Source organism: Lepidochelys kempii, chromosome 7, assembly GCF_965140285.1.
Source record: "Lepidochelys kempii isolate rLepKem1 chromosome 7, rLepKem1.hap1, whole genome shotgun sequence".
Taxonomy (NCBI): Eukaryota; Metazoa; Chordata; order Testudines; family Cheloniidae; genus Lepidochelys; species Lepidochelys kempii.
This window is the reverse complement of record NC_136386.1, coordinates 29,136,586-29,158,235: the sequence shown is the minus strand read 5'-3', so window position 1 is coordinate 29,158,235 and position 21,650 is coordinate 29,136,586. Positions and strand designations below refer to the sequence as shown.

Sequence of the window (21,650 nt, the reverse complement as noted above, 5' to 3'; positions counted from 1 at the left end):
ATGTTTGAAAATAAGATTCACAATGTATGTCCATACAGCTTGACAAGTGCCAGTTTGTCAGGTGTACGTTGTGAGTGATAGCCTACTAAAAGGGTGTAAGATCAAGGAGAAAAGCACACTCCAAGGGATTTAATAACGTATAAAATAACTAGCCTCTTCAGGCACCTAGCATGTTAAAAGCTTATTAGCAAGATAACTGTACCTCGACTGCAGTTTTTTTCTTTTGTTCTCCCATAGATTCAGCTCCTGCGTTGCACGGGACTGCTGATGACAGCAGAAAACAGTCTTTACACACTCGATTGTGACGGCTGTTATCTGCAAGTGGCTTAAATTCAGAGCATTTTGCACAAATAACCTGTATCAGAAAGATAATACTTCATTCTTCAGCAACTATGAACATATAATCCCTGTTATTACAATCACTTTGCTGCAGATAAATTGCTGAAATAAAATCCTGCAAACTAATGCAAGGATGAGACAGATTGACAGATGTTCAGTATCTTACGTAGGTCAAGGTCTGAGATGGGACACCCCACTTCCCTCAATCAGAGATAAAGGATTTTTTTGTCCTGCATTGTGTTTCTAATCGTTCAGAAAGTGACTGATAGGTATCTGCTTTTCTGTTCCCGTATAAAAGGTCTGAGTTATAATAATCTTAAGTTTTCAGTGCCTAATGATCGTGAGTGCCCAGCTTGAGATACCTTAAAGAGGCCTGATTTTCACAGTGGGTGGGAGGTGGTGCTTGGTGCTTAGCACTGTCTGAGAAATCAGGCCCCTTTGAGCTGTCTGGAGCTCAGCATCCAAAAATTGAGTCACTTTTGAGAATTTTGAGAACTATCCACTGCATATAATGATCTGCCTGATGCCACATTGGGCTGGGAGGCAGTGATTTTATGGCTTTCCATTCTTTTTTCTGGTTTGGCCCAAACAAGCAATTAAACTTGACATGAAATCAGTGCTTGGGAAAAGTGCTGGATTTACAGTGCTGGAGACTCAACTCGTCTGTTTATCTGCACAGCTCCCCTGTATGACCCCAAGCAATGAACCTAACTACTCAACTCAAGGTACCATCCTCCTCGAGAGGAAGAGGGTAGTTCAGTCTATTGGAACTATGCACAGGAATGCAGTGAGCACAGTTGTGTTTATGTGCCCATCTCTCCAGCAGGAGCAAAAAGCACCAACTTATTTCACGTAGCCCACTGAACAGCTGCCAAAATGGCAGCAACTGTCATTCACTACTAATCTTGGCTGGGTTTGAATTCATGAGCTGGGACCACCACTGTCCCAAGCTCCCAGGGAGGCCAATGAGGGGGTCTCTCAATTGCTTGGCCATGGAGGGCAGCTTTAATTACGCTGCTGGCATAAGGTCCCGTAGAGACCGAACACCAGTGGTGAATGGAGCAGAATGGAGCCTTGCTCCATCATACTGCCTCTCCTTTTCTTTCCTCCTAACATAATTTCTTCCCTCCCCCCACCCAATATGTCCCCTGCCTCCCCTCACACTGGGCAGTGGAATTTCCAGCACAGGCGATGATGGAGTTGGGCAACAGGGCTGGTAAAGGAGGGGCAACAGGGCTGATAAAGGAGATGCTACAGCCAGCTTTGTGTCAGCAGAGATTCCCCCTGCAGAGTAAGTATACTTGTACAAACCTCTAGCTGCTTTAAGTTTTGGTGCAAGGTGAACCTGGCAAAGTGGAGGATATGGCCCCTTGACTCCATATCCCACTACGGAGCAGTGAAGTCGGTTTTCAAATTTGCAGTCTCATGGTACTAACTGCAGTAGCAGAAGGCGATCCACCACTTATGTGCATTACAAGAGCAGTCAGCAGGATTTAACTTCAAATCCCATTTTATTACACAACAACAGAGTCTGAATGCTCTTCAGTCGCAATAGTATGCTCTCTTATGTATGCCTACAAGATATGTATTACTACACAAAGCATTGCATTGCTCCAGTTCAGTGCACCATATGCAAGTGTTGAATGCAGCATCATTCTGCTGAAATGCACAAACAAAAGCAAACTAACATTTTTTAAATAGTCTTTGCTAGAGGCAAATTAACTCCTTTCATTTGCATTCTACTACCCACACCAGAAAACACTGCATAACCAACAATTGTTTATTTAACATTAAATTATTAATAACTTAATTCTCATTATTTTTTTGTCCACGGGGAGGTTTTTGTTTGATTTCTTTTAAAACTGAGCTTTGATGTAACAGTTTAAATACCAAAGAAAGTGTATTTATTTTAATAATTATTTTTAAAAACTCCAAAGATTCAAGATAGCTGACTCCAGAATAATAATGTCTCTTCCACTGTAACAGTATTTGGATTCCTGAGATGAATGTTTTAGAACGAATGGCTTTTAATATTCTTAGTTACACATTTTACCTGTCTGTTCAGACCCAAATTTATCTCCATTCTACAAAAACTTGATATTATTTCACTAACTATTCTAAACTAGTTAAACCAGGAACATGGAACCATGAAACTGATGTCATAGAAGGAAGGTTTCAAGCCACAATAAGGCAGTCAACCTCATGTAATTTTGGGCTGGGATTTTTGGAAGAGCTTCAGAGAATCAGGTATCCACTGAGATTCAATTGGAGATAGGCACCTAACTCCCTTTGGCTCCTTTAAAATCCAGGCCTTATGCTTCTAGCACCTGGATTTTTCATGTGCTGGATTCTCCAGGCCTTTCAAGCACAGAAGGACACCCTCTTTGGCCAAAAGCACCCTGATTTAGTTTTGCCACTGAGGGAAATGCAACCCCATCACCTTAGCACTGAATATTGAGGGCCCCTGTAGCCTTCTAACAGCTGGAACTCATTACCCTAGCCAAAAAATGGCTGGTTTCCTCTCAGAAAAGGAGAAAGAAGAAGGCACTTGGAAGCCTGCAGCAAAAGGCTGCTGACAAAGATCTAGAAGAGCTGTGTTCCAGGCTATTTATTCTGCTGTTGGTCAGTGGCTAAGGGATGCTAGTTATGTGAAGGAAACCCTGGTCAACAAGGTTGTTTTTTGGGACACTTGATACAAAACACACCTAGGTGCAGAGGCAGCTTTCCTTTCAGCCACAGACGTGTGACATTTGTCTCCTCAACCACTCACTCATGGCCTTTTACACCACCATTGTTTTGTTTTGCCGGATCCCCAATGGACAAAGCAAATTGAAAGGTCTATTCTACCACAGCCCTGCTGCGAACTCCAGTGTCTATCCTACTGGAAACTGAAAAGCTCCCTCAGAATGAAACAAACTCAGAATTTGATTTAAAAAGTCGTTTGTTACAGATAGACTAATTAAATGGACATAAAATGAAACACTGCTACAATTTCATTCTGATACTCACTGCTCCACATTGTTTGCAATGGTGCCGCCTTTTAGTGATGGAATTAAAGCTTTCGTTGCAGCTTTTGCAAGTTTGCTTTTCCTTGTCTCGCTTGGTTTTAGAAGATGATTTTCTGCAGGAATCAGGCTGAAATGAAACATACAGATAGGTGACATTATACAACATAACTATTGCAAAACAATTTTCTGCCAATCAATTTCTACCATGCTTATGAAGCTCTTTCCCAGATTTATTCCCCACCCAGACAATTTTAGGGAAAATTTCCTCTTACCAAGCCTGTTGGGGTTGAGGCTGCTGTGGGGATGTGCTGATTTTTAATTATAAGGCTCTCAGCTGTTTGGGCCCTACTCCTCAGAGTCCACCTCTTCCATTGTGCATCACCGGAACCAGAAAGTCACTCCATCTGATAGCCTATTGGTTTAAAGGGGATGGGTCTGGAGGAAGGGCATTTTCAGTGAGGGGGCTTCACTCTGGAACTCACTCTTTCTCTGGTTATCCAACAAAGCCTGAATTTGATTATCCTTCAGGACATGGGTTCAAACTATAGCATAGTGGCTGGATAGCCAAATGTCTTGGATGGTTTAGACACAACAAATTCTTCATCTTGGCAGGTGGTTGGACTAGATGACCCTTGTGGTCCTTTCTAACCCTATAGTTCTATGATTTCATGTTGCAAAACTTATATTCTCTGCGGGGTGAGGGAGAGGGAGATTTGTGCAAGGGTGGCTTGGATGGGAAGAGCAGTCTTGTACTCTGATGTGCCGATTAGTTTTGAAGTGGGCATTGTTTGGAACTGCCTTCCAAAGGGAGTAATGGGAGCTAACTTGCTTTAAGACTGAGCTTGCTAATTGTATGGAGGGGTGGCATGATAAGATTGCCTATTATGACATATGGCCCATCTGCAACTGCTATCAGGAAACATCTCCAATGGCCAGAGATGGGTCACTAGATGGGGGCGGGCTCTGAGTTACTACAGAGAATTCTTTCCTGGATATCTGGATGGTGGGTCTCACCCACATGCTTAGGGGGTAACTGATCACCATACTTGGGGTTGCCAAGGAATTTTCTCCCAGATCAGACTGACAGAGATACTAGGTTTTTTCCCCCTTCCTTTGCAGCATGGGGCATGGATTGTTTGTGGGTTTGAACTAGAGTAAATGATGGATTCGCTGTAACTTGCAGTCTTTAAATCAAGATTTGAGGACTTCAGTAACTCAGGCAGAGGTTATGGGCCTATTACAGGAGTGGGTGGGTGAGGTTCTGTTGCCTGCAATGTGCAGGAGGTCCAACTAGATGATCATGATTGGTTCCTTCTGGCCTTAAAGTCTACGAGGAGCTTGTAAAACTATGGTCCTGAGCTCAGAGCTCTGGATGGACACATGCATCTCCTTATAAATTTGGATAAATAAATCCCTGTGCCTTCTCCCTGGTCGGCACAGCTCCCTTTGGGGACTCTACTGGCTGCCGCTGGGTCCTATAGTAGGAGGGAAGATTGTAGTAGGCACTTTGTACTACTCCCACCATGGCAGACTTTCCACACACTTTCTGTGCAAAAATTTATAACCAAATTACTCTGGCACCATCCCTGCCGTGAATTTCACTTATGTCTATGCAGAGGAAATACATCACACTATGGGAATGTAAGATGGTTTCACTAGCGAAATAATGTCAAACTGCAGCGTGCAAGACAAAAGCCTTAATAATTCATTCGCTATTTCTGTGCTTCAGATAATCCACTCACAATCTATTGAGAGAAAAACCTTTCCCTCGTAAATTTTTATCACGTGCCCATAACTAAAGCAGGAGCTTTGTATAAAATAAAAAAGATATTTTACTTTTGTTATGGAGTTTATATTGGCGCTCCAGCAATCAATTTAAGGGGAACGTGTAAGCAGTAATTTCACAATAATGCAGCTCTGTTTCCAGCTTTCATTATGCCCAGAGCAGTCTGAAGGAACCTATATTACCAGATAAAGAACAAACAACCTACAGATTACATTTAGAAAGGGATGCGATTGTACATTGAGAAAAACACACACACCCTTCTTCCTCAGAGAGCTGTGCACCATAAGAAGAGGTAAGTCACAAGACTTATGTGAGAGAGCCATCTACCCAAATAATTGCATCTTCAGAAAGCTGAAGTCTTTCATAAGAGGAGAGGGATTCCAGAGGCTTGGGAATTCAGAGATGGGAGCCAGTATATAAAATCAGAGGTGGCGGCCCTCTCATTGCCATGTTAGAGATACCAGCCTGAAGGGAAGCCTGTAGCCTTCTAAAGAACCCTCTCTCCTCAGCACAGTGAAAGCCAACCCAGTGAGTGAGGTCTCTCTAGTAAGTCAACATGTTGTAGCTGCCCCTGTGAAAGCCACTAAAGCAACCATTTCTAAGACTTGATTCTGAGATGCGCTGAATGTTTGTAACTCTCACTGATTTCAATGCAACCTGTGAAAAGGCCATGAGCAGCCAGCAGTTTGAACCCTGAGCACTCAATCTCAGCAAAATCAAAGGGGCGAAGGAGGGAGCTGTGTTCCATTTCTCAGTAGCAATTCCTGGAGCAAATACTCACCAGCAACTACACACCACATGACAAAAACACTAACCCAGGAACCTATCCTTGCAACAAACCCCATTGCCAACTCTGTCCACATATCTATTCAAAGGACATCATCATACGATATAACCACATGAGCCACACCATCAGGGGCTCGTTCACCTGCACATCTACCAATGTGATATATGCCATCATGTGCCAGCAATGCCCTTCTGCCATGTACATTGGCCAAACTGGACAGTCTCTACGCAAAAGAATAAATGGACACAAATCAGACGTCAAGAATTATATCTTGTTTCTTGACTTTAGCAAAGCTTTTGACACGGTCTCCCACAGTATTCTTGTCAGCAAGTTAAGGAAGTATGGGCTGGATGAATGCACTATAAGGTGGGTAGAAAGCTGGCTAGATTGTCGGGCTCAACGGGTAGTGATCAATGGCTCCATGTCTAGTTGGCAGCCGGTATCAAGTGGAGTACCCCAAGGGTCGGTCCTGGGGCCGGTTTTGTTCAATATCTTCATAAATGATCTGGAGGATGGTGTGGATTGCACTCTCAGCAAATTTGCGGATGATACTAAACTGGGAGGAGTGGTAGATACGCTGGAGGGGAGGGATAGGATACAGAAGGACCTAGACAAATTGGAGGATTGGGCCAAAAGAAATCTGATGAGGTTCAATAAGGATAAGTGCAGGGTCCTGCACTTAGGACGGAAGAACCCAATGCACAGCTACAGACTAGGGACCGAATGGCTAGGCAGCAGTTCTGCGGAAAAGGACCTAGGGGTGACAGTGGACGAGAAGCTGGATATGAGTCAGCAGTGTGCCCTTGTTGCCAAGAAGGCCAATGGCATTTTGGGATGTATAAGTAGGGGCATAGCGAGCAGATCGAGGGACGTGATCGTTCCCCTCTATTCGACATTGGTGAGGCCTCATCTGGAGTACTGTGTCCAGTTTTGGGCCCCACACTTCAAGAAGGATGTGGATAAATTGGAGAGAGTCCAGCGAAGGGCAACAAAAATGATTAGGGGACTGGAACACATGAGTTATGAGGAGAGGCTGAGGGAGCTGGGATTGTTTAGCCTGCAGAAGAGAAGAATGAGGGGGGATTTGATAGCTGCTTTCAACTACCTGAAAGGGGGTTCCAAAGAGGATGGCTCTAGACTGTTCTCAATGGTAGCAGATGACAGAACGAGGAGTAATGGTCTCAAGTTGCAGTGGGGGAGGTTTAGATTGGATATTAGGAAAAACTTTTTCACTAAGAGGGTGGTGAAACACTGGAATGCGTTACCTAGGGAGGTGGTAGAATCTCCTTCCTTAGAGGTTTTTAAGGTCAGGCTTGACAAAGCCCTGGCTGGGATGATTTAACTGGGAATTGGTCCTGCTTCGAGCAGGGGGTTGGACTAGATGACCTTCTGGGGTCCCTTCCAACCCTGATATTCTATGATTCTATGATCATTCAAAAACCATTCAAAAACCACTTCAATCTCCCTGGACACTCAATAACAGACTTAAAAGTGGCAATTCTTCAACAAAAAAACTTCAAAAACAGACTCCAATGAGAAACTGCAGAACTGGAATTAATTTGCAAACTGGACACCATCAAATTAGGCCTGAATAAAGACTGGGAGTGGATGGGTCACTACAAGAACTAAAAACTAATTTCCCTATGCTCATTTCCCCCTACTGTTACTCACACCTTCTTGTCAACCGTTTGAAATGGGCCACCCTGATTACCACTACAAAATTGATTTTTCCTCCTGTTGATAATAGCCCACTTTAATTGAATTGTCTTGTTAGAATTGGTAAGGCAACTCCCACCTTTTCATGTACTATGTATATATATTTTCCTACTGTATTTTCCACTCCATGCATCTGATGAAGTGGGTTTTAGCCCATGAAAGCTTATGCCCAAATAAATTTGTTAGTCTCTAAGGTGCCACAAGTACTCCTCATTGTTTTTTAGAAAGAAGATTTGCTACATTTAATATTTTTATCCCACAGGAAAATCTGCATGTCAGAAAGCAACATCACATGATATAGTTCGTGGCTATACCAGCTGACTTCCGCATCATCTTCCTTGTGACCTTGTTTACTATCTGTCCCATCTGCTATCACCTTCTTACATGCTCCAGGCCACAACCTCCCCTCCCCAACCAGCCACTGTCCCTCTTCCTTTTTCCCTTTGCTCTGGGCCCTCTTGCTTTCTCCTGCTCTTCTTAGCCTTTACCTATCTCTCGGTCTCACAGAATGTCTCCAGCACACACACTTGGTTCCCCTCACTTGCCCTAACTGCACCCTTCACCCTGCTCCTCCGAGGCCCTACTCCTTTTCCTGGAGCAGGACAGGGTGATGCAAAGGGGCCAAGCTGCTACATTGCTGACTACATTGCTACTCCTAAGTTTTCTAACGCCTCTAACTGACCCTCTGTTCTGATATTCTCTGGGGACAATGGAAAGCAGAATGCCAGTCAACAGTGCTACAGGAACGACCCTGACTGCAACCAGTCCCTCAGTTTTAAATGAATTTGTTCTTTTCGATTTTGTTTGCTTCCTTCCTGCTGCAAGGGCAAACCTTTACATAGGGACAGATGATGTTTTGCGTTAAACTTTATGGAGTGCAGTGACACAGATTTGCTCATTCAAGGAACATGACTAGAGCTCTCTTTATGTGCACATTTACAGCTGCCCAGAACAGAGAGAGTTCCTACGGATCCATGTCCTCTCACACACACAGCTCAAATGTGGTGCTGCACTTCACTTGTAAAGAGTTTGCTGCAGCTAACCTGACATTATCACAACTAAATCATTTACAGATGTCTTAGATGACGCACTACCACTGAGTTTCATTTCAGACTATATCGACCTTCTCAAAGTAAGGCATACAATTAAGGAGACTTGGAATACTTTCCCTAATCAGCATGAGTCTAAAGAGCATCCATTTTTCCCAGCATTTCTACAGGCTAAAGTCATTCATTTCTGATGGATTTGTTTTACAGCTTTAATTCTGGTGTTAATGCTAATTAAATGTTTAGGAGACTGCATTTCCTTTCAACTGTAGAGGAATGAACCCTTCTTAAATCATTACAGCAAAGCACTTCATCACTGGCTAATTAAACTTTGAAAAGTTTTATATTGTTAGAATTTGCACTACAAGATTTTAGTGCTCATACATACCCACATAGCTTCATTGCTGTTAACAGGATTGCATGGGTGTAACTGAGGGCAAAATTTGGCCTTGTGAGTTAAGTTACTGGAAGGTAATCTTAAAGAATAGTATAAGACCAACACTATGTCTACCTGATGCACAATATCCATTCCTGTTGATACATACTAACAACTGCAGTGAGGAGAAACAACTGCTTAAAATTCCTCACTGTACACTGGCTTTCTTTAGCGAGAAGTCAGCTGATTGATTTGGAATGCACTGGGTAGCTCCCAAATAAATGAGATGATAATAATAATGTGCATTTCCATAGCATAAAAGAGAGGAAGCTGCCAGTAAGGTATTTTCCATGAGAGACCTCAGCTTTGAAACCTACTTTCCTCTTCATCTAAAATAGCAAGAATTAGGTGACCTTCATGACTGCAAGGCCCATGTATTTACCACAGTGGAGGTGGGGGATAGTGAGGGACAGAAGAGTAAAATAAAGGCTGGGGTTGTGGTTAGGGAGATATTGACTGGGTTTCGGGTGAGCTGATTTTTTTTATGATTGTATTTTAATGTATGGCAAAGGGGCCTAGAGCCCACGACAAGAACTTTACTTTGTATTATTTTTAATAAACAAACAAAAAAGACCCCAAAAAGTTAAAATGTCTTTAATTCAAAGATCTAAACACTTGACAAACATTAATTAAGCTGCAGAATGCCCCTCTGAGGTCCATATTTAAAATGGAAAACCTGAGGTACAGAAATGTCAAGTGACTTAATGTCATACAGTTATTCAGTGGCAGTAATGGGGACAGAACCAAAGAGACTTTGCTTTCAGATCTCTGTTTTAAGCACTGAATTACATTAAACAAGACAGTCTACCCATTCAAAGGAGCATAGGTCACATAGTAAGCGGTTCCATCTACTGCTAATTACACATCGCCTGAAGAGAGTTCCTTGCAAGTCAAGAGAGTGCTTTGAATAACGCACGTGTTCTGGAGGCCAGATCAGATCCTAACTGTCATAGCTCCATTGACCAGCTGAGCATCTGTCTCTTTTGTTTGACCAACTGAATTAATTATATATGTTCAAAAAGGACCTACCAAAAAGAGGGCCTGACCCCACCTGAGGCCTTTTGATCTTACTGCAAGTAAACAATAAAAAATAATAATATTAATGCTCAACTTTCCTCATACAACTAATCCTATTGAGGTTAGTGAGACTACTTACAGATAAAGTTAACTGCATGTGGAACTCTTTGCAGGATCAGGGCCTAAGAGTTGCTTTCTCAAACAGGGAAGTTTTGACCATTAATCTGCTTTTATTCTACAGTTATCTCACATTTTTCAAAATTTTGATTTCCGGTTAAACTTTTCATTGAAGTTTTGAATTTTGATCAAAAAATTGGAAGAGCATTTCAATGACTACACTTTGGAACTACTCATGCCTTAAATCTAAGCATATGCATAAGTGTTTGCTAGATCAGCGCTTCGGCCAGGGAAAAATGAGAAAACCAGGCATCGTTAGCAAACTGTTATAGCCTCCTTCACTTCAGAGGGAGGAAGGAAAGCCAAGAAAGTTCACCATAACATTAAGGAATGAAAAGGGTTTGGGGGATTGTCTGTTTTTATAATTTCATTGTTTTCTTGTTATTTTTTTCCTCATTTTTCTCTTTCATCTTATGTCTAGTCCAGTATTTAAGATTAGGGCTTTCAAGCGATTAAAAAAATTAATCATGATTAATTACACTGTTAAACAATAACAGAATGCCATTTATTTAAATATTTTTGGATGTTTTCTACATTTTCAAATATATTGATTTCAATTACAACACAGAATACAAAGTGTACAGTGCTCACTTTATATTTGTTTTTTATTACAAGTGTTTGCACTATAAAAAAACAAAAGAAATTGTATTTTTCAATTCACCTAATCTTTATCATGAAAGTTGAATTTACAAATACAGAATTATGTACAAAAAAATTGCATTAAAAATAAAACAATGTACCATTTTAGAGCTTGCAAGTCCACTCAGTCCTACTTCTTGTTCAGCCAATCACTCAGACAAACAAGTTTGTTTACATTTGCAGGAGATAATACTGCCTGCTTCTTGTTTACAAAGTGAGAACAAGTGTTCTCAGGGCTCTGTTGTAGCTGGCGTCGCAAGATATTTATATGCCAGATGCACTAAAGATTCATATGTCCCTTCATTCTTCAACCATCATTCCAGAGGACATGCGTCCATGCTGATGACGGGTTCTGCTCAATAACAATCCAAAGCAGTGTAGACCAATGCATGTTCATTTTCATTATCTGAGTCAGATGGCACCAGCAGAAGTTGATTTTCTTTTTTTGTGGTTTGGGTTCTGTAGTTTCTGCATCAGAGTGTTGCTCTTTTAAGACTTCTAAAAGCATGTTCCACACCTCGTCCCTCTGAGATTTTGGAAGACACTTCAGATTCTTAAATCTCGGGTCGAGTGCTGTAGCCAACTTTACAAATCTCACATTGGTACCTTCTTTGCGTTTTGTTAAATCTGCAGTGCAAGTGTTCTTAAAACGAAGAACAACATGTGCTGGGTCATCATCCGAAACTGCTGTAACATGAATTATATGGCAGAATGCAGGTAAAACAGAGCAGGGGATGTACAATTCTCCCCCCAAGGCATTCTGTCACAAATTTAATTAATCCATTATTTTTTTAATGAGCACCATCAGCATGGAAGCATGACCTCTGGAATGGTGACTGAAGCATGAAGGGTCATAAGAATGTTTGGCATATCTGGCATGTAAATACCCTGCAATGCTGGCTACAAAAGTGCCATGCAAATAAGAGCAGGACAGCATTATCTCCTGTAAATGTAAACAAACTTGTTTGTCTTGGCGATTGGCTGAACAAGAAGTAGGACTGAGTGGACTTGTAGGTTCTGAAGTTTTACATTGTTTTGTTTTTGAGTGCAGTTATGTAACAACAACAAAAATCTACATTTGTAAGTTGCATTTTCAGGACAAAGAGATTGCACTACAGTACTTGTATGAGGTGAGTTGAAAAATACTATTTCTTCTGTTCATCATTTTTGCAGTGCAAATATTTGGAATCAAAATATACGCTTTGATTTCAATTACAACACAGAATGGAAGATATATATGAAAAAGTAGAAAAACATCCAAAATATTTAATAAATTTCAATTGGTATTCTCTTGTTTAACAATGAGAGTTATACTGCGATTAATTGTGATTAATTTTTTTAATCGCGATTAATTGTTTTGAGTTAATTGCATGTTAACTGTGATTAATTGACAGCCCTATTTAAAATATAAGCACCTAAATTGCACATGCCTGTTATATGCAAGAGTTCAAACTGATAATCAGGTGCTCACATAGACAGGTGCATGAACAACAGAGGTATTTCCAAGCTCATTTACCCATTTTATGGAGTTACATATTTTCCATGTGAAAACTACCTGTTCATCAACATACACACAAACACACACACACCCCTTCAGCATGAGTCTTTGAAAATGTGTTGAATTAAGTGAAATGGAGTTAACTCATATTAAAAATAGTATGTTTTACACTTTGTAATATTGCAGGGTTTTTTTTTAGTTACATGGCTCAGAATTCTTGACCATATACCAATTTCTGTATGTGTAAGACATTTATACTGAATATTAGGAACTGTAGGTTGGGTTTGAATTTATGTATACAAAAGTATAATGAGCACTGTATGTTGGCTGTAAGCAGTTACCATAATGCAGCGTTTGTACACTTGTTGCATTTCTTCTATTATTTCTTTATTGTCTGGCTATGCTAACACGTAATAATCTTCAAATAAGTCTTATTCTTCTTCATATTTCTTCATTAAGCTGAGCCAAACATAGAAGGGAGATACTAGTTTGCTGACCACCACTACCACCAAGTGGTTTACATGAATAAGATTAAAGTAGAATCAGTGCAATTCCTCTTGCACGAATACTGGGATGGTTCTTAATAGGTGTGACAATTAAAATCAAATACGACTTAAGGCTGTGACCTGCAACACAGTTCACGCTGATGTTACTGTTCCGTCACACAACTGTGTTAAAATATAGCACAATGAAAAACAATCATTGTTAGGTAGGCAGAGGAACATAAGTCTTATTAGCCTGAGGAACAATGAATTATTTTTTAATCAACTAAAATATGTTATTTAAATTCAGGGGTATTTAAAAGTTATTTTTCTTTAAAATATAATTTTATGGAAGATTATTAAATAAACCAAGACATACCATTCAAATCCATTGTTACACAAATATGTATTAAAAGTAATTGGACTCAAGTTAACTTTGAACAAAATTTAGATCTAGTTAAAACATTTTATGAAACACGAGACCCAGATAAATGTTTCCATTTTTTAAAAATTGAAATTGAAACAATTTTTTAAAAACAAATATTTTTCTGTAATATTTGCAACCCAAACATTGCAGCACTGAATGTATGACTGACTTAAAGAAAAACAGAAGTGACGTGATTTTCACGGTTTATCAGGGAAATGCAAAATATTAACAAACATAAATAATGAGAACTATGCCAGTTTTCAAAAAGTCTTTCATTTTTAATAGATTACATGCTGTTAGTGGTACAGGTAAGGAATTGTACACTTAAATTAAAAACTTAATTGAATCATAACTGTCTATATCAACTCCCTTATCTGGTGTTATACGTCAACACACGGACTTATACAAAACTGTTAACCCTCTGCTTACTGGTTTCTGAAATAGGATGTGTCTCCTGGGCAGAGCTCTAACAATGTGCCAATCCCAACAAAGATACTTGGGGAATCATCCTATTAAATGCATTTCTGGGCTGATTCTGTACATATGTGGTAGCTGGACCACAGAAGGCCACCTACTAGTGAGAGGGAGTAAATGGGGGTAAGGAGGAGGAGAGCTGCCATGCAGCATCTCTCATCTGCTTCCAGAAAGGGACAACGAAGACACTTAAGGTATCTACTATTACACAAGTGGATGGGAGGAGATGGGGGCACAATGTGAGGCTGCCTGGAGACAACAGTCCATGCATTGGGCAAATAATGCTATTAAAGACTACTTCTGACCGTTCCACAATAAACTAGGATAACTTTTGGCGAGGACGCTTGCTGTTGAAGGCGGTCATGCAGTATCTAAGACCCTTCCTGAAGACCTGGGATTCTGGTAGGCTGTCTTAGATGGGAGGGAAGAGTGTACTAAAGATATAAGATAATGAGCGCACAAACCCTCTTAGAGTAGGAGTGCTGAAATGACTCAACAGCTGACATCACAGGGCTATGAGGACTGTGTTGAAATTGTTATGAAAAATATTTGGCTTGCACAGTATCCAATCTTTCACGGTGTTAAAGAACCAACCTTTTCACCACCCAACACCCTCAGCAGAAATAAATGAGAAACATACTATAGACTAATTATTTCTCAAATTCTACTTCTGAGCTGACGTTCAATTATACAATTGCAAACACATACACCTGAAACCAGTCAATGACTGGATAACAACACTGAATGGGGAAAATAACCAGAGTTCTAAAAAAACTGAGAAAAGTCTGCCTAAACAAAAATGTTAATCTCATAATTACTTACCCCTCCAGATGCACTGATGCCATCTGCTCCTGGCATAGATTCTACGGAGCTGGTGCTTACTATCTGAAGGAAAAGTAAATCACAAAGAACATTTCAATGTGGAGATTGCTCTTAAATTATGTTAATCATTAAAATCAAAACATGGAATAATATACTTCTAACCCCTCATTTGTTCTGGTTATGAATATAAGTAATTGCACATGTATTCAACTACTCTGGAATATTCAGCTGGCAATAAAGTGGGTGACTTTACAGACGGCACTGAATTACAAAGGTCTGTTTACATATTCAGAAATGTGCATGCACACAATAAATACCTAATACAGACACCTTAAACAGAAGAAAAGTTTTGGGTTTCACATATAAAACAAAAAGGGGCAGATTTTCAATTTCACAGCTACATTGATTCTTATAATAGAAACCAAAAAAGCAAAGTAGTTTGTGTAGTCATCAGTGTGACATTGCACCCCATAAGGCTTTATGGAAACATGCTTATGAATGTATATATGACATAACTGGAATATGTTTTATGCTACATATACCATGTAACATATCTCTGTAAAGGTTATGATTTACTGAATATATTCATCCTATTTGTATGCATGTATCATTTTTGTATTCAAAGTTATGAATATTGGCTGTGTACTTGGTTGATTTTAAGTAGCCTTAGTAAGGCATTTGGTCAACTTCTTTCAAAAGGAATTTGCAAGTTAAGTGCCCAATCAAGAAACACTTAAGCTAACAATGAACGTTGAGACACCAATCCACATCTGAGCTTTCCTGGGAATGTGGCCTGGCTTGGCCACTGAGTCATGCATGGACATGTGACTTGCCCATGTGACTACAAATCTCCATCTTGGAGTTGGATTTTGCAAAGAGAAGAGAAGAGGGGGTCTCCACCCACAAGAGAAAGTCTATTTAAGCCCCTGGGAGACCCCTCCATTTTGTCTTCATCTGGCTCAAGAGATAGCCTCTCCACCCCCAAAAGGATACCTGAAAGAAACTGGAACAAAGGACAGTAACCACAGGGGTGTTTGCTGGACCCAGACTAGAAGGAGGCTAGTTTGTAAAAGAAACTTACTGGAACATCTCTGAGGGTGAGATTTAATCTGTAATCATTTTCTTACCGCATTAGGTTTAGACTTGCGCGTTTTGTTTTATTTTGCCTCGTAATTCACTTTGTTCTGTCTGTTATTACTTGGAACCACTTCAATCCTACCTTTTGTATTTAATAAAATAATTTTTACTTATTAATTAACCCAGAGTATGTATTAATACCTGGGGGTATACAGCTGTGCATATCTCTCTATCCGTGTTATACAGGGAGAAAAATTTATGAGTTTAAACTGTATAAACTGTATACAGGGTAAAACGGATTTATTTGGGGTTTGGACCCCACTGGGAGCTAGGCATCTGAGTACTGGAGACAGGAACACTTCTTAAGCTGTTTTCAGTTAAGCCTGCAGCTTTTACGGGATGTGGTTCAGACTTGGGTCTGTGTTTGCAACAGGCAAATGTGTCTGGCTCAAACAAGGCAAGGTTCTGGAGTCCCAAGCTGGCAGGGAAAACAGGCTCAGAGGTAGTCTCGGAACATCAGTTGGCAGCCCCACGGGGTTTTCTGTGATCCAACCCATCACAATCAGAACCCTAGGATGGAAGTGTAGCTCCTTGATACAGATTTCACCCATTTAAGTGTTTGTATAACTCATTCATGTTAAGACAGACCAAGAATGTGAACATATGTACACAGTTTATTTAATTAAGCTAAAATAGCAAATCAAAAACACCAAGGACATAACTTGTAGGAACACTCCATAATACTCCAGTTTGTAGCAAAGGAGATTTGGTTAGATATTAGATGGAAAAAGACAAAAACAAAACAATAAACCTAACTATAAGCGTAGTTAAGCTCTGGAATAGGCTTCCAGGGGAGGCTCTGGAATCCCTATCATGGGAAATTTAAGAACAGGTTAGACAAATACCTGCCAAGGATTGTCTAGGTATACCTACTCCTACTTCAGGGTGGGTGGATGGACGGACCAGAGATGACCTACTGAGGTCCCTTTCCAGCTCTACATTTCTATAAACACAGGCCTGATGCTGAGAGATGCAGAGTACCTGTATCTGTTGTTACCTTAAACTGCAGTTGAAGATGCTCTGCACCTCTAAGGATTAGGCCCTCTTTATCATTAAGTGCCCTACTTATCACACCCATATGCCATCTGCATTACCCACTTTAACACATGTAATATAATGAATAGATCTGGGACCAAATCTATAGGCTCGGAGAAATCCGTTAGTTACACTACATCTTCCAACTTTAATTAGAAGCAGTAAGTTTTTATTTTTGTTGTAAAAACAATTTGTGCTGTAGAACTGTTGACTCAGCTAGTGGACTAAAATACTAACACTGAAAGAGCTGCTAAATTTGAAGTCTAGGTGTAACCCTTTATATGCTAACACAATCGAACAACGGCGCAGAAAAAACACTGTAAGGCAAATAGGAGCCAAATACGTACAAATGTGGTTTAAATCAATGCAAACCCAGAATGGTAGATTAGCACTACCCCAAAAGGAGCTGAGAGTGGGATTACACCTATTTAGGACGATGCAACGTATGCGGACCTCTCTGTACTCAACCAGCTGCACTGTCTTCTGCAAAGCGGGCAACAATACTGTCTTTGGAGACAACATACTTACTTAGTACTGCAAGAAGGGAAAGCAGCAAAACCGGGTCTTACAGGAACTCTATCAAATCAGTTAAGGTGCCGCACTGATGAGTCTCAGTTAATCCTTGATGGCAAGGAGGATGAAGCCTGTGACACAAGGCCTTGAGAGAGTATATATATCGTGGGGTGGGAGGGATCTAAGCTTTGATAGAGATGTGGAGAATGCCCTCCAGGTGGGGGGAAATCATCTTAGTTGTCCTAAAGCACTTCAGTGGCCTCAAGCAAAAATTTGTATATGTAAAACATACACTAAGAAACTGATGCCTTCCACAGGCACTCTCTAGCTTTAAGCTACAGAAGATCTCAAAAGAGCTTTACCAACATTAATACACTAAGTCCTAAATCCCCTTGGAGCTAGGTACAGTATCCATGCAGTTTCCGGTACAATGTCGTTTGGCAGCTGATATTTGCTGGTCACATAGGTTCCCCATCAGTATTTTAACTGCAACTTCTAACATTCTATCGCAGCATGCATCTCACATTTGCTCTGGAGAAAAGCCTCTATGGAAAAAATGTTCTCTCTCCAGAGAAAAATATTTTTATCTCCCTTCCTACTGGAAAATGTACATGTACTCCTGCCAATTTGGAATCCCTAGTTATGGCCCTTAAGTTACTTTTTAAATGTTACTTTCAACATTTGTAAAATGTGTCCTATGGGGATGATAATTTTTCATTCATTTGTCCAAATGACTCCACCAGAGAATCATTATTTTAACAGGATCCAGAAGGTACTAAGTAATTGCAGTACATAGCCAGTGCTGGAATTCAGCTTCTAGACCTCGGGAGTCCCACGTGTATGGAATTTAGCCTCTTAGCGTAAGAGGAACCAAGGCTCTTCCTTAGCTTACTTCCACTATTGTGTTCTGTCCACGCATTGTGGGTCACTAGCCTTTTGTGAATTAATGGGAAAAATATTTTTTCTTGGGAACATTTTTATAGTATTTAATAAAAGGAGACATTTACATAGCCTTAACCATGGCAAATGGGGACTGAAAAAAACCCATGTATATCCTCTATCTAAAGGAGTGGTGCTGCAATGGAATCTCAAGTGACTCAAAAGAGACTCCTTCGAAACTGATGCTGCTCTTATCCTTGGGTTGATAGGGAGGAGGAAAAACAACCGGCCAATAACCAGGCTCAATTTTTGCCCACTCAACAAATCTTTTTTAAGGTGTGAATTAATGATTACTCTGTTATTTGTATTGCAGCAGTGCCCGGGGTCATGGCCCCACTGTGCTAGGTGCTATGCAAACATACTAAGAGACACAAGTGGGTGTTAAAATCAATGGCAATACCCAGTTAAGAGAGAGGCTCAGGAACTGGTTTTCAGGTTTGGAGCCCTTTTTTTTAGTTTATATCAGAAATTGCTAAGTAAGCAATACCTATAAGCCTGGCGGCAGAACTAGGCCAAGGTTACAATAGCACCCTCCCCCTGAGCCCATTTACTTACCCCACAATCCTCCCAGAACCACCCATGCCCCTGCCTTTCTGATACAGTGGTCAGGATTCGTTAATGGGAAGGGGAAGGAAGTTGGAGCAGACATGCAAATTTTCAGAACTGTTTTGAAACAGTGACACCTACAGCTACAGTTCCTTACACACAACATTCTCTCCGGCCTGGTCGGGGCTAGATCCTGCAAAGGGATGCCAACAACCCATAGACTGAGTTTTGCTATGTCCTACTCAGAATTTCTAATTCTTGGTCACAAAAATGTGCATTCATCTCTTTCGTGGTAGAAAAGAGGCACTTGGAGCTCCTGGAGGTTGATGCCCACACTGTCTGATTTGAACGTGTGAATGCCTTTTTGCATCTGCAGAAACACTAGCATACAGATTCTTGTCAGTGCACAATCACAGACTCAGGGTGACATATTGGCCTGATTTTTAAAATTAGTAAAAAGAATATATATTTTATAATCAAGTCTTTCAACCTCAGTTTAAAAATACTAGTACAGTCAGTGGGGAACTCAATGCACTGCCATGCTGGGATCCAACTTCAGGATTGAACTTGGTCTCTCTCTCCTGAAAGTAGAAGGGGCTAGACACTTTACTAGATATACAGGTTGGGAGCACTTCAGTCACTCCTTAGAAGCCCTCCAAGCTGGCAACTGAAGGGCACTGACAAGCTCTGGTGGAAGCTGCATTCAGTCCTAGTTCAGTTATTCCTCAGCATCCCTATTGCATAACTGAAATGTTCAGCCTAATGTATATGATAGTAAGTAAAAACCTACACTTGAGTCACATCGTTGACCTTTGCAAACCACAGGATTATGGGAATTCAGTTAACAAAAGTGTTAGGAGTCATCTATAAATTTACACCAAAGACTGACTCTTGTGCCTTGCAGCAGCCACTAATGACTGCCAATTCAGCACAAATACTGGATGCCAAGAGCATAGTGTGGAGAGTCTCAACATACTTCAGATCTTCCCCTGAGCTTGCTAGATCCAGGGCCCATTCTGCCCTGACAGATGAGCAAACGACTTGCTCCAATGTACTGCACTGAACATGGATCTCAACAGAAGTCACATCATTTGTAGGAGCCAATATAAACGTAAATTATAGCCAGTCAGAATGCAGTCATTCTTGTCATACAAGAGAAAGTGAGGAGAATACATCATCTATTTTTCACTCTAATGTGTCCTGATCTGTCTAATATCTCATGATGATGGCAAACTTACTTGATATACCTACAATGTGATAAAATTGCTGCTCTGAGATTGCTCTTGGTATTTGTCCAGTTTTCCATATTTACAGTATCAATTTCAGCTCTTTTTTACTGATAGCAATTTATTGCACATTCGGCTTGACATCAAATCTCAAAGTCAATCATACTGATAATTTACTCTTCTGAAAATACAGATGAGCAACCTGGTACAGAGGAAATTAACGTGTATATTGCATTCACATCACAGCGGAGAAATTAATCCTTTATTCCCTGCTTGTCTTTTTACGAACTACTAGTGTGTGAGCACTTGGCTACCTCGTGTTCACAGTCTCAAAGTAAACTGGAGGTTAAGAAGCAAGGTATAATTATGAAGAAATCAGACAGTCAGTCCTATGAGGATAGGGAAAGTCTGCTAGTTAATTTGGCCATTAACAAGAAGATGCTCTGTCTGAACACTTCTGCTTTGAAAGCAGCCCATGGAACCTATTTATTAGCTTATGGGGTTCAGGTTTTCCCCCCGAGTTAATTCTGATTTTAAATAGGGTATTACTTAAGTGATGAATAATTTGGGGCTACTTTGTGTCTCTTGACTGCACGTGAAAGGAACTCTCTGCAAAAGGATCCTCCCTGTTCCTCAAGGAACGGAGGGCTCACTCACTCCCACTGCATCATCCACCCACCTCTGGAGCTTGTGTAGCCCTCTCCCTGCAGCCCAGGGGCCATGCTGGGATGAGATGCATACATAAGATACCTCACTCAGGCTCTGGGGAAGTTACCCCCAGAAGTAATGCTGCATGGAGCTGCACCGTCTCTTCTGCAGAGTGCCCCTCAGGGGCATCAGGGCAACCTAGGAAAGGTGAGTCCCTGAAAAAGGAGGCTCCAACAGATCTGCACTTCAAGGGAATTGGGAGGGACAGAACCTAGACTCCCTGCTCTGAGATCTGCCAGTCCTAAGGGCAGGTCACATGACCCCAGGGGTCAGTTCTAATTGCAATACACATGGACATTTCCCTTCCTCAGAGGCCCCTTCTATTGTTTTTTTTTTCCAGTGACCCTGGCCTTGGTCTTTATCATCAATTTCAAGTGACTGCCTGAAACTAAGTACCAGAGAGACCACATCCCTTATGGAAAAGTCCTGCAGAATTTTAAAGTGATGAACCCTTTTAAAAATTAATATAGACACTGCTCTTAAAATGTACAGAATTTAATAAAGGTGGCTCTCTACAGGTGTTTTTGAACAATCGTGTAGAACTCTATTGCTAGGATCTACATATCATTCTCTATTACATTTTTTAAGATGGTACCATTAAAAACCTCTGCAAAAGTTATCTTTTTCTATTCATTTCCATAGGACTATTCTGTAAGAGGTATGCAGCTGGGAAGAAACTCCCAACAAAAAGCATCTCTCAAAAAAGTAGTGTGCAAAACCACCCAGTTGCACAAACTTCATTCCAGACAGCCAACCACGGAGAACATTGAAGAATTACACCTGTTATGCCAAGTGAGCTACTAGTCTGGAAAACATGACTGATAGGTCCCTGCACTGAATTACCCTGGGTAATTTTATTCCATACCTGCATGGCTAGATAACAATGACTGAC

General features: G+C 40.7%; 1 protein-coding gene across 2 annotated transcripts in view; it reads right to left on the bottom strand.

Moving 5' to 3' along the window:
* FGD3 (FYVE, RhoGEF and PH domain containing 3) overlaps positions 1-21,650 on the bottom strand; it is a 190,304-nt gene that overhangs the window by 15,909 nt on the left and 152,745 nt on the right. For both annotated transcript variants that reach the window (XM_073351571.1, XM_073351572.1), the window contains exons 15-17: positions 14,655-14,717; positions 3,349-3,474; positions 203-355 (exon numbers count right to left, since the gene is read on the bottom strand). In XM_073351571.1, coding sequence (XP_073207672.1) covers positions 203-355; positions 3,349-3,474; positions 14,655-14,717 — 342 coding nt within the window. The remainder of the gene's footprint in view (positions 1-202; positions 356-3,348; positions 3,475-14,654; positions 14,718-21,650) is intronic.